The sequence below is a fragment of the Triticum aestivum genome, chromosome 3D (assembly GCF_018294505.1).
Source record: "Triticum aestivum cultivar Chinese Spring chromosome 3D, IWGSC CS RefSeq v2.1, whole genome shotgun sequence".
NCBI lineage: Eukaryota > Viridiplantae > Streptophyta > Magnoliopsida > Poales > Poaceae > Triticum > Triticum aestivum.
The window spans coordinates 169,995,579-170,011,764 of NC_057802.1; the positions used below are offsets into that span (position 1 = coordinate 169,995,579).

The following is a 16,186-nucleotide window of genomic DNA, read 5'->3' on the forward strand; positions in this document are numbered from 1 at the left end:
CTGGCAGCTGTAACGACAAACCGTGTTTCTTCTTGTGCCTGCTCACAGGGATCCCACGAGGAGGATAGCAGGCGGCACTACGAGTCTCCTTTTCTCTCGTGCAATTCGCTTGTGCGTTGAAAGGGGGCTCCTGAGCATTGCGACTCAGGAGCTCTTACTGGCTCTCCAGCCCTCACCCCCTGGCCTTGACCACGGCATCGCGACCTGGCATACCAGCGGCGGCTGAGCTCGCTCGAGGGCCGGGACCTGAGGACGTAGAGCACTAAGGAGAGCATGGGAGGAGGGAAACTCATGTGGGTCCGACCTAGCTATGCCGCACAAGCTGGCGCGCAGGCCTAGCGCACCATCAGGAATCGCCACGAAACCGACAAGATAAGTCCCGCTCTCGGATCGGCTAAAGTTTGGGGCCTAAGGGCCACCCTCGCCTTGCCGCAACCCCGTTGCGGCCACGTCAACTCCCTTTCTTGCCTTACCATGGCTGCTTGAGCGCTAAGGGGGACCTCCTGAGCATCGCGCCTCAGGGGCTCTTACTGGACCTCGGGCCGCACACCTCCTAGCCTTGATCACGACACGCGACCTGGCATACCAGCGACGGCTGTAGCCCGCCTGGGGACCGGGACCTGTCAGCGTAGAGCAACAAGCTATCGCGAGGGAAGAAAGGGGGGACCGAGCCTTAACGGGACATGCGTTCACAAATTTTCGCAACAGGGAAGATGAGCGCAAAAGACATTACGGACCCTTACATGCCACCATGGGGTACTTCATGATTCTTCGCAGGGAACAAAAGCTAGAACTAAGAGGGATCCTATCTACACCCTCCCGCGGCGGACGCCATCACCAACAGTGGGCCGGCGCCAACCCCATCCAGATCAGCGGCGACGACGGCCGGACGCCGCAGCTCTGCTCCGAGCGCGGCGAGAGCTCGGGGGCACGTAGCTATCGTCGCTCGTCTCCGGAGTCTCATAGAGCTCAGGAGAGCTGCTGGACTCCCAAGGGCTGCTGCTGCCGGAGTGGCCGCGAGCGGAGCGCGCGTCAACCCGACGCTCCTCTCCGGAGCAGCACTCCAGGCGGCGGCCCTCCGCATCAAAGACCTTGAAGAAGAGCGTGGAGGCGCCGCCGTACTCAAAGTGGATCGCGAGGGCGCCCCTCGCACGGCATACCCGCGCAACCTCGCCCCAGCCGCGAGTCATGAAGATCTTGTCGGTGGGGACCGCTTCGATCTCTGCTCCGGTCGCCAGAGCGCTGCAGTCGGCGTGCTACAACCAGAGCTCGAGAGGCCCCCTCGGCGGCATCACGTCAGAGAAGAACCGCGGGAAGCAGATCCAAGAGCTTGGAGGCATCGGCGCCCATAGCACAAGCTCGCGCGAGGAGTCCGCGGTGTGGAGTCCAGGGGCGACAGCGCGTGTCGCCGTGGCGCGGCGACCACGAGCGCGGCGCAGGTGGCGCCGTTCGTCGCCCCGTCCTCCTGAGCCCTCGGCTCGGGCATACAAGGGTAGCGGATACCCTGGAGGAGGCCGCTCGCACCAAGGCCTCGTCACCACCTACATCGCCGCTTCATCACGGCGGTGGACCGACCTCTTCTTCGGCGGAAGCAGCCCCGGATCATCACGCGGGGCCTTTCCCTTCTCTTCAGCGGAGAACCTTCTGATAGGCGCCATTGTCACTAGCAGTGGAGCGAGGAGGAAGAAGCAAGCAAGCAAGGAAGAGATGGGCGACGGGGGCTCCGCCCCCTCCCCATTTATAGCAAGAGAAGGCCAACCGGCGCCTCCCACGATCGCAGGTAATGATGGTTTTCCTTGCATGTCGCAGGGACTTGTCAAGTCAAGCAGTTGCCGAGGCAGCGTGGGGAAGCGGAGGCACCCACGTCCAATCAACCGCCACGCGTCAACCGAGGCCGCAGGCTTTTGGGGCCCGCGGCGCTCCGTACTTGACCCTTGGCTTCGCCGTGAAGCCAAGCCCGAGCGCACCTTGGGCCCGGGGGCTACTGTCGGTGTTCTGGGAACGGGGGTCCCCAGACTTGCCTGCCTGTGGCCCATGGCGTGGCTAAGTCAGCGGGCCGTACGGTCCATCTTCATCAACAAAGCATTCAAGACCCTCGCGAGGCGGACGACGCAAGACCTCCTCAGGAGTGGCCTAGCCAGGCGGGATCACGAGGAGCGGAGATATCAAGGCGGGGCAAACCTCACGAGGCTCTCGTAACGTGAGCCATGACGATCGGCGCCAGGCGGGCGCCAGCGTGCGCAGCATCCTTGTTTCCTCTTTGGTGCTAAGGAGGCCAGCGCAGGCGAGGAGTAGCGAGGCATCAGGCAAAGGTTGCCATATCGGTGCAACGAGACCAAGACCAGAGGGACGGCAGGACGGAGGTCATCGTGGAGCCCAAGACGGCGTCACCACTAGAGCTTTTCGCAGGCGAAGACCACTTTTGTCAGGATAGCTTGTACTGGTTGTCTCCCTTTAAATTTGCCCGCCGTTGTTGGCTCCCTTCCCGCTCAATATTTGGGAAGAGGACCAGGGCCTATATAAGTAGAGCTAGCTACCACAGTAGAGGCATCAAGTCCTCACTCACACAAGTTCGGCAAGCACAAGAACACCTCAACCTCAGGAGGCTATTTTTCCCCTTGTACTGTTCATCATCAGCCCAAGAGGCAATCCACCACCACCACACTGGAGTAGGGTATTACACCACAACGGTGGCCCGAACCAGTATAAATCCCGTGTCTTTCTGTGTTGCGAGTCCGTCGAGTTCGTCCGCGAGATCTTGGTGAGCTAGGGCGTGGATCGGTAGGAGGGAAAGACTTCGCGCGCACCCTAGAGTTCGAACCTTAAGGGTTTACCGGAACCCCACATCCGACAGCACCAGCCCGCGGAAGTACCTCCTAAGCGGTACTACCATGGATCTGAGTGATACTACCGCCTAGGTGCTGCAAAATTGCCCAAGCAAAATAGATGGATGCAAGAAACCAAGACTGTCATAACTTCTGCAAATGAACTCTGATTTCGACGAATTCAAACTTGATAGAAAGCTAACAACAAGACTTGTCAAATCTTCAGAAGTGGCAAGAAAGATACGCTAATGATATAGAGGTGTGAAATCTCCATGAGTGAAGAACCGACAAAAACTCCAACATCGAAAATACAATAGATGATGTATGCGAAATCTGTTTTCGATTAACTCGAGCTTGTCATGAAGATGACCACAAGCTCCAAAAGTCACACAGAGAAAAGGCAAACAAGAATCGAGAAAGATGATGTCAATGGTTTGAGCTCTCTACGAATGATATCATCACGCTACTCACTCGAGAGCCCCCCTTGATAGTAAACAATCAATCCTATAACCCGGTCTCTCAACTAACACCATGAGACCGGTAAAATAGAGAACCTATCAAGGTCAAACCTTTGTCTTGCACATAATTCACTTGAGCTAGATGATGACAATCTTGACCTCCACAAGCTGGACCATCTCTCTTGATTGTGCTGGCTTGATGAAGACTAGTAGATTGCTCCCCCATACTCCACCATGGTGAGCCTCTCTTCGACACATCTTCACAAGTCCATTATCACTAGAGTGGACGACAAGCTTCAAGCATGTGATCTCTTCGTGATGCTCCACTTGAACTTGCACAATACAACCTTGATGACGATCACCACTTGATGTCATCGTCCATGGGTTATATGAGAATCTTCCTTTTGATGCAAGCCCATGAAAATATACCTAACCCCACAAAGAGGTACCACACAAATAGACCATGGGTTAATACACACAACATAATGGACAATGTTTACTATACCGTGAGATCACTTGATCCCACCAAGTATATCCTATACGCTTTGTGAGTTCATCAAATTGAATCACTCTTTGTACTTAGTCTTGATCAACCCTGAATCATATTTTTCCTCTTCATAAAGATGATGTCTTAAAGGTAAATATGAATGTTCACACAATTTTCTTCTTTAAGACATGCTTGCAATAGGCTCATTCTCACATGACCAATCTTTGGATAACTCCATGACTAACATCACACATACTATGATAGATAATGTGTCAAGTAATTAATGAAGAAAGAGAGGCATGAGGTAACATAGCTAGTTACATAATACCCTCTCCGTTCCAAAATATAGTGTGTTCTCGGTTCCCGCGTTTCAACTTTGACCATGAATTTAACCAACGAGACCAACCGCGGCGGAAGCAAAAGTTATACTAGTGAATTCGTATTCAAAAGAAGTTTTCAATTATATAATTTTTGCTCCCGCCGCGGTCGGTCTCGTTGGTTAAATTTATGGTCAAAGTTGAACCTCGGAAAGCGCGGACGCACTATATTTTGGAACAGAGGAAGTATGAGTAACATCACGCATACCAAGACAAGACGAGTCTATAACGTAATGAATGAAGTGTTGCATGACATCACATATATGTTACTCCCCACTATAGAGGTAGTAACATAGACTAGTAACACCGTTGTGGCTAGTCGTAGAACACACTACACATACATCACATGTTACACTATATTTTATCTAGATATGTGTAATGTTATCATCTAGTATGTTACTCCCATTATGAGTAGTCTATCATGGTCTTTCCTTTCCAGTTTATAGGGCTTATCTCAAAATTTTAGTTTTTTCATTTTATAAGGTTCAATTTGGTTGTTCCCCATCACGTGTTCAGATTCCAAGGTGTATTAAATCATTGCATGCAAGTATTAAGAGAAAATTGACTAATGCATGTACTTTATGCATGCACGCATTGCAATTAATGTATTTGATGAACATAATTTTTTGAGGAAAACAAGAACAGTAATTGGGTGCTTTTGCAAATTACAAAAAGTATTCCACCACTCACCATCTACCTTGGTTGGTGAGATATTTGAATTAAACCCTATAAACCGGAAAGGAGGGAGTAGTTGGTTAAATTTATGGTCCATGTAACTATGGCTAAAAAACTTAGTTCACTTGGCGCAGAAAAAGGAAAACAAAACGGCACCGACTTTTCGCATCCCTACAGATGGCCCACAAGCCAGTGAAGTCGCCGCTGGATCCCAAGCGGGCAACACCTATTGCAGCCGAATGGCCAAGAGGGTCAATGCAAGTGGTCCCTCACATCCTGTGACACGCGGCGAGCCACGTGGTCCGGCACTCGCACTCGGAAGCGTCACGACTGCGCCCCTGGTGTCCACCGGTGTGGCCGGAGCAATACTCCGCAGCGCGGAGCGGAGACCCATTCCTACCAGTTTTTATACCCACACCACACTCCCCTCCCCACCTCTCTCCCTCTCTCTCTCCTTCGCTTCCCTCTCCTCCGCTCGCCGCTTCTCCCGGGGACAGCACCAGCCCTAGCGGAGCGGAGCCGTATCCCAGCCCGGCGCGCGCCCGTTGCGCCGCGGTCGGTCCTTGTCACCTGCCAGATCCAGACCCGGTGCCAGACCGCCGGGATCCTCCGCGACGGTGGCGCTGTGGGGCAAGTGCCTGGACGCCGCCACTCCCTGATCGGGGCTGCCTACTCGCGTGATTCGAGGTAATTCCCGCGAATTGTGGGACTGCTTGGTGCGGTAGGTGGGGTAAACTCGGAGAATTTCGGTGGTTTGGTGAAGTGTTGGTAGTCGTGCGGCCAGTTTCCGATGAATTGTGCGGGTCCCCACCGCCGCTAGTTTTTTTTCCCGAAAGTCTGTTCTTTCTTTTTGGTAATCTTATTACTGTGATATTATTATGAACTGTGATTGTGGGATATAGGCCTGACCTGATGTTCCCCTGTTCGCGATTTTGCCTGCTGGATTTACTGTTTGATTACTGGCTATCCTTTCACTTCATGATGTACTACTTGTGATGGTTAAAATTTTACAGCACTGTTTCCCGCTGGAAAAGAAATCTGGATTCAAAGCCATCTCGATGTGATGAACTGCGCCTAGCAACCTACTTTGGTATAATCTCGCGCTTGAGTCACACAAGCATACGCCGTTTTTCTTTGTTATGTTGCTTTCATGCGATTCCGTGTTTAAGATATTATTTATTTGTCATTCGGCCCTGTGGTCTGAAATTGACACGGGAATAAATGTGATATACGCCTAGCTAGTGTGTTGTGTGGGGAGAGGAATCAGTGCCCCTTGAGTGTCTTTAAGTATTGGAATGTCTTGGATACTGGTCCACCTAACGGCGGCTTTCTCCCTTCACATTATCACATAGTTTCACCCACTGCGGTTAGCTGGCTTCCCTGCTTTGTGCCTTCAATTATACGCAAGCATCCTTTTGTATTCCCCTTTATTTTTTTTATTGTGAATAGGTTAAGTGGTTGCTTTATGGATGTTGATGTTCAGCTTCTTGGAGAATTTGTTAGAAATGTCATCAGGGGATACTTATGTGTGGAATGCATGCTGCTAAATCTTCACGTTGTCCTTCCCTTAAATCAATTCCATGATTTATATATTGTCTAGACTATGCAAAATTAAATAGGAAAATAAGTGAATAATTTCACTTTTTAATTTTTGTAAGATTAAGTTTTACCCTAATTTAATTGATGAACCCTGTCTGATCGTACTATCAAGTATGTGGACTTCATATTAAAATATGTTTCTTCTTTAGACTTTCATGTCCTCTCACTTTTCCCATTTGCCACACATAGGTGACCATGCCTCCTTTTTATACTGCTTTTGTAGGTCCATGTTAGATAACATATGGAATGCAAGAATTTAGATTTTTTGAAGTTCAGTACTTTCAAAGTGTACTTTTTTCTTGAGAATAGCTTGCTGTAGAAGCTCCATAGATTCCTTGTTGGGTTTGCTTTCTTATTTTGATTTGTACTTGTACCCCTAGCTGTCTAAGCTAGATAGTAGTTCTACTCATGTATTTTTCATGTCTTGATTGAAGGCAATCCTTATTGTTGTACTCTTTTTATGTCAGCCAGGTAGAGCGAGCTCATGAATTTGCATCACATGGATGGATTCTCAGCATTTTGAGTTTGGGTGATCAAATCAGCATCATATAGATTTCTTTTGCTCGGCCGACATGGGAGCTAATTGCTGTATTGCTGCAAAGCAGAGGCCTCAGCCATGTATCATTCCAGTTGAAGTGTCAGCTTACAGGAATGTAAGACACTCCCCATCATGGAGCTTCCGATGGGATAACAGAACACATATAGAAGACATAATGGAAATCCCCACATTTTTGTCCAACCATAGTAGTGGAAGCATTAGGCCTGAAACAAAGAGTGGTTCCATTGCGCCAACTGAAGGCTTTTCTAATGGCGGTAGCCCTTCTGAACTGTTCCACAAGGTCAAGTGGCAGAAATCAGAAAAGAAGATGGAAACATCTAAAGTTGCACAATCTGATCCTAGAGGTAAATAATTCAGTTCATGATATGCGGCATGTTTTGATTCTTGTATGCTATTTTGCATTCTGTAAACATGCTGGGATGTGGGATGTAACAGTGATGTTCTTTGTAGTCAAATAAGTCCAAATACTAGTAATTCTTTGGTACAAAAAGAATTACTTGGGACAACGTTGTTGTCACTACTAGTCGAAATATGCCATTGCAACCACCATCCCTTTTGCCATGCAAAGCTACCACACTAAGATGACAGTTTACTAAAAATGCCCCCATATATAGTGAATATACTCAATCACCATCACTGTGATCTGGCTCCATGAAACCAATAGAAAAGGATGAATTGGGTCATCGTCTATGCTGGCACGTTGTGGCGTGGCGTCAAGGATTCGACCAGGATTAGCAGACCCACTCATGGACACATTGTTCTGTTCAACAGCTAGCAGGAAAACAACATCATCATATAGGGAAACCATCTAACACTGAATCAATGCCTCCAGATGATACACAAGGTTTCGACAGCAACACAGCCATAACATCGTCTTGCAGCATATAGGGTTTGAGCAGCCCGCATATTAGACTACAACATTGGCAATGCCCACAGTAGTTGGTGGTCCAACCAGCTTTCAGCCTGGTTCAGGAGGGAGCAAAAGTATCCATGCAAAAATATGGCTTTAAATGCTAGCCATGAACCATGTTATCTGGGTGTATATTGAGTTGTATAGCATTCTAGAGAATAAAACCATTTCTGTGGGCGAGCAATTAAAGTGGCATTCTTCAAACTATATGGCATTGTGACTGCATTTAGGGCATGGCCAATGCATAGCCCTAGGGTGATGCTCCGGACGCCATGTAGGATCGGATGTCAGGAAAAGTAGGTTCGTATGGGATAGCGGGATCCTCGGTAGGAGACGGGTGTTTGGGTTGAAAAAATGTGGTCTGGTGCATAAAGTTGAAAAAGTTAAAAGTGGAGAGTAGGGATGCATCTGTAGCAGGAGTCTACTTTCTATTCTTTGATGAGGCCCACTAGTAGTAGCTTGCATTGGGGAGAAAAAATCAATATAGATGCCTCAAGCTATTTTTTATCATGAGGCATCTGTATCCATATGCCACCATTGTACATGCCCTTATCCAATTATTCCTTTTCACTGGACATGGTTCGACATCACTATGTTTTAACGCCTCAATATTGATTTACTTGATCATTTTTTGCTGATCTCTTTCTTTTTTGCTCACCAGATAGACCCACTGCAAGTAACTCCTCCCCCGAGGTATACAGTAGCTGCTACTTTTATGTTATATGCAATCTTAAGATTGATACAATTTATTTCTAACAGCTCTATTCTTTTGTAGGCAAAGCTTTGTAGGAAATCACTAGACATGGTAAGTGTTGCTTCAGATACGAAGGCATCAACCTCTGTCCCTTCAACACCACCTGTAGTATCCAGAGCAGATCCTTCATCCTCTAGGGGGCATTCTCTAGGGATTGATACAGACTCAATGAGGAAAGCACGTCGCTCACCAGGATATCAACTATATAGACAGGTCTCAGACAGCAAGATTCCATCTCTCAGGTCTCTCAATGAGAGCAACTCTCCTGAAGGAAGGCCTTCCCCCTCCATGCTCTCAGTCTGCAGCAATGATTTATCTGTAGCAGGATCACATGGAGAGTCATCTGATGGTTGGTCAATGCGAACATTTTCTGAAATGGTTGCATCATCCCAAAGAGAGAGATGGTCAATTGATAGTGAGCTCTTAGGTTCCGTTTCAAGTAAAATGACTCGATCAAATGCTTCAAATCGTACTACCGTCTCCCCTGACCAAGAGGTGTGCAAACTATGTTTAAAGCCACTAAAGGAAAGGTCAGCGTGGAATGCCCAGGATCTGGGTGTTGTCGCTGTTTTATTGTGTGGCCATGTTTACCATGCTGACTGCCTGGATAGCTTAACTGCAGAAGCTGAGAAATATGATCCTCCTTGTCCCGTATGCACCCACGGTGAACAATGTACTGTGAAGCTATTCGGTAAGCTGGAATCAAAGATAAAGAACAAGATACCTACAAATGTGATACTCGATGGTGATCTAGATGGGAGCTCTAAGCATCAAAAGAAAAGTAAGAGAGTTCCCAGATTAGGCACAAGGATCAGTATGAAGGACTCATTCAGTCGGCCATTTTTGAGGAGGCATTTCTCAATTGGCTCCCGGCCACCCCGGTTAGTTTCAGAGAGCGAGTCAACAAGGAAGAAGGGCTTCTGGGCGAGGCACTGGAGAGAATAGCATAGTACTCAGTCATCACACAGGTGAGCAGCTTCACATTCTTGTGTTCTGGTAATTCAGTTCTGGTGGCAATTAACTATGTAGTTCTTGTGTTCTGGTAATTCAGTTCTGGTGGCAATTAACTACGTAGTTCTTGTGTTCTGGTAATTCAGTTCTGGTGGCAATTAACTACGTAGTTCTGTTACTTCGCCTCTCAAGGATATGGACCAGTTCTTTTGGCCGATTCTCCCAGAACCTTGAGAATCGGACATCCCCCAGATTCTCCCCGAATCTTGAACCCATATTTTTTTGACAAACTTAGCTATTTAGACCCTAACTTGTACTGTGATGGCAAATTTCTTGTACCATTGTCGGTTGTAGTGAATACAGCATGGAAAACATACTTATATGGTACCATTTTTTCTCTGCTTGTAGGAGGGTTCTTGAAGAGGAAGTGAACTCCCAAGCATATCATGTGGGTTTTGTAGTCGTACTAGAAGTATGGGTTCAAGATTCGGGGAGAATCCCAAGCAAATCATGTGAAAGATATTTGCTGTCGGGCAACCATCGTACTAGAAGTTCCTCCCACTCGTCATGTTCAGAGTTGGGAACTCGGAGTGCTGTCATCGGTTTCCAGGATAGAAGAATAATAACAGTTTCTATACTATGCAACTGAGGGTTCTTGCAGACCCCGTCGCAGCTTATTAGCAAGTAACCTAACAGAGAAGGGGATGGCCTTCAGGCTGAAGGTAGGATCCAGCATGGTAGATTGTTATGTTTGCAGTTTTTCTTCTTCGTATTATTGGTTATGCGCACCAGCGATTGTTTGATCTGATACATAATTTGGGAACTATCGTACATAGCTGATGCTATTTGTTTGATTAAAATGCATCACCGAAGGCGTCGATGGATTTATGGGGATTATGTTTACAAGGAATATGTCTTTCTCTTCGTCCAGAACAGAACAGAAGTGTTCTCCCCTTTTTTATATTGTTCGTCTTTAGCAGCTTCGTATCCTTTTTTCTTCTCTGCAACGGATTGGCAGACGCTGCAGAATTGGGAAACCGGAAGCGGATATTATGTCAGGCACCAAAAATCTGAAGAATCAAACACCCCTCTCCAATTTCAGTTAACTCTACTTGCCACTTCTTTTTAGTATGAATTCAGGCCGCCAATCGTTGATCTAATGACGCCAATCACTAAGTACTGCTTCCACTTCGTTTAGTTTGAAAATTCTGCCCCCCGATCACTTCGTACTCCTTCGTGCCATGCACGAGTGTCACTGTTCACCGAAAATCATCTAACCTTCACAGGGTTACAATCGTTCATGAGAAGTTCAGCAACAAAGGGTGATTGGTTAAGCCACAGTGCTATCCGTCGCTAAGCAATGTGCAACCCTATTTTGTTCGCGAGATATCTTAACTGGATCAAATACCCTATTCTCCAACAAGCCATTCACCTTAACAACAATATGATCACTAGAAGGGTTGTATGCACTTGCTGCGCCGTTTTCAACAAAAAAATATTTGGTTTGACGCGTGAGAGAGATGATGGACTATTTTTATTTATAATGTGGTGTTTTCCAGGTCCCTTTCAAAAGCTGTGATTCTGTGCTAATTAACCCACATGGTTGGTCCCCCGTAAATGAAATGCAAGGTATTCCAGATAAAAAAAAAACCCCACATGTATGTGGGAAAGTTTCCTGCACTGGCGACGGCATGTTATATCCGTCCTATAGGACGGTTGTTGACGTTTTGTTATACGCTGGTTGTTGTTGATTGATGTGAGAGAAATTATTGACCCGTTCAAAATCATGAATGACTCCAAAACTAGAAATCTCAATTTAAATCGTTGACCCAACCAAAATTAAACATCTCAATTGAATGAAAATCATGAAACAAATTCAAAATAACCAAAATCAAAATCGTTAACTGAGTTAAAATCGTGAACCAGATCCAAAATTTGAACACCTCAATTGAAATTGCCGGCCTAGTCAAAATTATGAAACATCCAAAATTAAACACCTCAATTGAATGAAAATCATGAATTAAATTCAAAATAACCTCAATCAAAATCGTTGACAGAGTCAATTGTGAACATGATTCAAATTGAACACCCCAATTGATAAAATCATTAACCGAGTCAAAATCATGAACCAAATCAGATATTAAACACTTAAATTAAAGGAGAGAGCTCCAAAATTAAAGAGCATAGTGTATCTACTAGAAGGGTTTGGCGCGCTTTGCTGCGCCAAAATATAATGTGTATTACTTTTTGGAAACACAAACCTATTAAGTTTGACAATATTTGTAGAGAAATATATCAAAATCCATAATATAAAATAAATTTCTACATATTTTTTGTTTAATATTGTGGATGTCCTTTTTTTTGCACACCAGTCCAAAGAGGGCCTTGTCGAGACAACACACATACGTCATAGTCATTGCTCCTACCCTAGAGGCATCATCACCATCCATAAACTTTGAGCAAAATACTCCGACTTCGCCGTAGGCGATCTTTGACTCGACCCACACCATAGCGGACACGTGAACCTATATGAAGATCTGCGTCAAAACTCAGCCACCAGCGCGAAGGAAATATGCCCTAGAGGCAATAATAAAGTTGTTATTTATATTTCTTTATATCATGATAAATGTTTATTATTCATGCTAGAATTGTATTAACCGGAGACTTAGTACATGTGTGAATACATAGACAAAACAAAGTGTCCCTAGTATGCCTCTACTTGACTAACTCGTTAATCAAAGATGGTTAAGTTTCATAACCATAGACATGTGTTGTCATTTGATGAACGAGATCATATCATTAGAGAATGATGTGATGGACAAGACCCATCCGTTAGCTTAGCATTATGATTGTTTAGTTTTATTGCTTTTGCTTTCTTCATGACTTATACATAGACAAAACAAAGTGTCCCTAGTATGCCTCTACTTGACTAGCTCGTTAATCAAAGATGGTTAAGTTTCCTAACCATAGACATGTGTTATCATTTGATGAACGGGATCATATCATTAGAGAATGATGTGATGGACAAGACCCATTCGTTAGCTTAGCATTATAATTGTTTAGTTTTATTGCTATTGCTTTCTTCATGACTTATACATATTCCTCTGACTATGAGATTATGCAACTTCCGAAGACCGGTGGAACACCTTGTGTGCTATCAAACGTCACAACGTAACTGGGTGATTATAAAGATGCTCTACATGTGTCTCCGATGGTGTTTCTTGAGTTGGCATAGATCGAGATTAGGATTTGTCACTCCGTGTATCGGAGAGGTATCTCTGAGCCCTCTCGGTAATGCACATCACCATAAGCCTTGCAAGCAATGGACTGATGAGTTAGTTGCGGGATGATGCATTCCGGAACGAGTAAAGAGACTTGCCGATAACGAGGTTGAACTAGGTATGATGATACCGACGATCGAACCTCGGGCAAGTAACTTACCGATGACAAAGGGAATAACGTATGTTGTTATGTGGTTTGACCGATAAAGCTAATATGAGCATCCAGGTTCCGCTATTGGTTATTGACCGGAGATGTGTCTCGGTCATGTCTACATAGTTCTCGAACCCGTAGGGTCCGCACGCTTAACGTTCAATGACGATTTGTATTATGAGTTATGTGTTTTGGTGACCGAAGTTTGTTCGGAGTCCCGGATGAGATCATGGACATGACAAGGAGTCTCGAAATGGTCGAGAGGTAAAGATTGATATATTGGACGAAGGTATTCGAACACCGGAAAGGTTTCGGGATGTTTCTGATATTTATCGGGGAACCGAGGGGTTACCGGAACCCCCCAGGGAAGTTATGGGCCTTAATGGGCCATAAGGGAGTAGGAGAGGGCAGGCCACAAGGCCAAGGCAGTCCGAATTGGACTAGGGGGAGGGGGCGCGGCCCCCTCTTTCCTTTCCCTCTCCCTCTCCTTCCCTCCTTCCCCCTTTTGGAATAGGAAGGGGAATCCAATTAGGATTAGGAATCCAACTAGGATTGGGAATCCTAATTGGACTCCCCCCTTGGCGCGCCCTCCTTGGCCGCCGGCCTCCTCCTCCCCCACCTTTATATATGTGGCCAGGGGGCACCCCAAAGGCACAACAGTTGTTTCTTAGCCGTGTGTGGTGCCCTCCTCCACAGTTTACCACCTCGGTCATATTGTCGTAGTTCTTAGGTGTGACACCCTCAGTGTCATGCTACGGTAACCCACTGTGGTTAAGCTAATCATTCTTCCAAACAGTGCTTAATCACCTTTGATTCAAATCTCATTTGAAATTCCACTTTGGAATCAAATTCAATTTGCAAGTGCAAAAATGAAGTTGATCAAAACTTGTTGGAAAAATGTTCACCTTTTAGCAAATAATCCAAAACTATTTACTGTTAAGGAACACAACATCATCATCATTTCTAAATGGGCCTAATGCATTTTAACAGAGCAAAAACAGCCTTTAAAATGCCCTTTTCATTATTGAATAAATTCAAATGAAGTCCAAAAATGCCCAAACTTTTTGTGGCAGTGCTGGATATTGCAAAGTAATTATGTGACCAAGTTTCACATTTTTGCAAAATCATATGGAAGCTTAAAATATTACTAAACCCCCTTTCTATAAAAAAAGGAAAATAGAAAAGGCCACTGTGCACAGGCCTAAGTGCACAGTGCCTAGAGCTCAGCCCACCACGGCCTCCTCCTTCTCCCCCGTTCTCTGTTCAAGCGGCCGAGGCGCGCCCGCCGTCGCCGCCGAACCCACCTCGCCGACCACGCCGCTACAGGCCGTCGGGGTGGATAAGATCTCCACCGTGGCCTCCCCTCTCGTCATCTTCATCCATTCGCCCCCGCGTGCCTCTCCCTCTCTCGTTCCCCACCTCACCCGAAACGCTCGCCGCCGTCGCCGCTCGATTCCGTGGCCACCGTGCCTCCCGTGCCTCGATCTGGAGCTCACCGTCTTCCTCGCCATCGTCTACGTCGCCAACGCCATCGGGACCGAGCCGAGCGCCTCTACTCCGACCGGAACGAGCTCGTCTTCAACCTTCGGATCGCCAGCGTTCGTCGCCGATTCCGGCTACCTCGCGCCCTCCCCGAGCTCACTGCCACTCCCTATGGCTCTGCTGTGAGCTCCCGCTTCTCCTCCCCCTCTCCGTTAGCTCACCCACGTTTCGTAGCCGCCGATGCCACCGACGACCGAACACTCCGCCGCTCGCGCTTGTCGCCGGCGTAGCCACGGTGACCCTTGGGTCACGTGCGTGCCACCATCGCGCTCACCGCACTGCGTAGGCCTCGTCTAGCCGCTTGGTTTGCCCGCAAACGCACCCAGCCCCGATCCCGATGACGACCGAAGTCCGGCGTCCGCCTCGCCGCTCGCCGTCGACGTTCCCGACCACCGCAGCCTCTGCCACCACCCCAGATCGCCTCGCCGTCGTCTTCTCATTCGAACGAGTCCAGCCGCGTCCGATTTGAGCCACCATAGCGCAAATCCAGCAGCCTCCCGTGCGCGCCGCCGTGCGTTTTGGTCGCCGGCGTTGCTCCGGCCGCCGTGCCGACCTGGCGCCAACGTGGCCCTATGGGGGCCACCCCAGTGAGGCTGCCAGGGGGCCCCGGCGCGCTAGTTGACCACGTTGACTCTGGTCAACGCAGTTACTATGCACTGACATGTGGGCCCCGTCTGTTAATTAGGCTAACTAAACGTTTTTATAAATAAAATTAACTTGTTAGACTAATTAGTCACTGACATGTGGGGCCCAGCTGCTAATTAACCCCCCTGTTTAATTAAAATAACCCACTGCTAGCCCTCTGTCTATGACATGTGGGACCCACTGGCCAGTTTGACCAGTCAGCGGGTCTGTTGACCTGCTGATGTCATGTTGACACTCTGCTGACGTCATAATTCCCTTTTATGTTAATTTAAATAATTCTAGAAAATGGTTTAATCTTTGAAAATTCATATAAAATAATTCGTAACTCGGATGAAAATGTTTTCTACATGAAAGTTGCTCAGAAAAATCCAACGAATCCGAATACGCGGTCCGTTCATCTGTCACATGCCCCTAGCATGCTGAACATGGAACATTCCCCCTCCGGTCATCTGTTTGATACAGATCCGGAACCGGGAATACATTCCCGGTTGAATTCCCCCTTCGCCTTTATCGTGTAGCCATACGTTAGGTCACACCCGGCACATCATATTGCCATGTTATGCTTTGTGATGCTTTGATTGCTCTGTTATTTATTGTGTTCCCCCTTTGTTACTTCTTTCCGGTAGACCCTGAGACCGATGCCGGTACCCCTGTGGTCGACTACATCGACGACGAACCCTTCTTGCCAAAACAACAAGGCAAGCCCCGCCCCCCTTGATCACCCGATATCGCCTATTCTTCTCTATACTGCTTGCATTAGAGTAGTGTAGCATGTTACTGATTTCGGTTAATCCTATTCTGTTGCATAGCCTGTCATTGTTGCTACAGTTGTTACCCTTACCTGCTGTCCTACTGCTTAGTATAGGATGCTAGTGTTCCATCAGTGGCCCTACACTCTTGTCCGTCTGCCATGCTATACTACTGGGCCGTGATCACTTCGGGAGGTGATCACGGGTATATACTATATACTTT

The 16,186-nt window shown here is 47.1% G+C and overlaps 1 protein-coding gene across 4 annotated transcripts; it reads left to right on the plus strand.

The window, feature by feature from the left end:
• The first annotated feature begins 5,212 nt into the window (after positions 1-5,212).
• On the plus strand, positions 5,213-10,528 carry LOC123078084 (uncharacterized). 4 transcript variants are annotated; one of them, XM_044500476.1, is made up of 6 exons: positions 5,213-5,509; positions 5,836-5,912; positions 6,889-7,324; positions 8,552-8,583; positions 8,666-9,612; positions 10,004-10,528. In XM_044500476.1, exons 3-5 carry the CDS (start codon positions 6,994-6,996, stop codon positions 9,587-9,589), a joined length of 1,287 nt encoding a protein of 428 aa, XP_044356411.1. In that variant the 5' UTR covers positions 5,213-5,509; positions 5,836-5,912; positions 6,889-6,993; the 3' UTR covers positions 9,590-9,612; positions 10,004-10,528. The 4 variants fall into 4 exon arrangements, with proteins under 4 accessions (XP_044356411.1, XP_044356413.1, XP_044356410.1 ...); XM_044500478.1 differs by having other exon boundaries at positions 5,215-5,509; positions 6,893-7,324; XM_044500475.1 differs by lacking the exon at positions 5,836-5,912 and having other exon boundaries at positions 5,216-5,509; positions 6,893-7,324.
• Positions 10,529-16,186: the final 5,658 nt, after the last annotated feature.

Coding starts and splice junctions, on each gene's coding strand:
- LOC123078084 (XM_044500476.1), top strand. CDS start 6,994: ATGGGAGCTAATTGCTGTATTGCTGCAAAGCAGAGGCCTCAGCCATGT. Junction 7,325..8,551: donor TGCACAATCTGATCCTAGAG/GTAAATAATTCA, acceptor TTTGCTCACCAG/ATAGACCCACTGCAAGTAAC. Junction 8,584..8,665: donor CAAGTAACTCCTCCCCCGAG/GTATACAGTAGC, acceptor ATTCTTTTGTAG/GCAAAGCTTTGTAGGAAATC.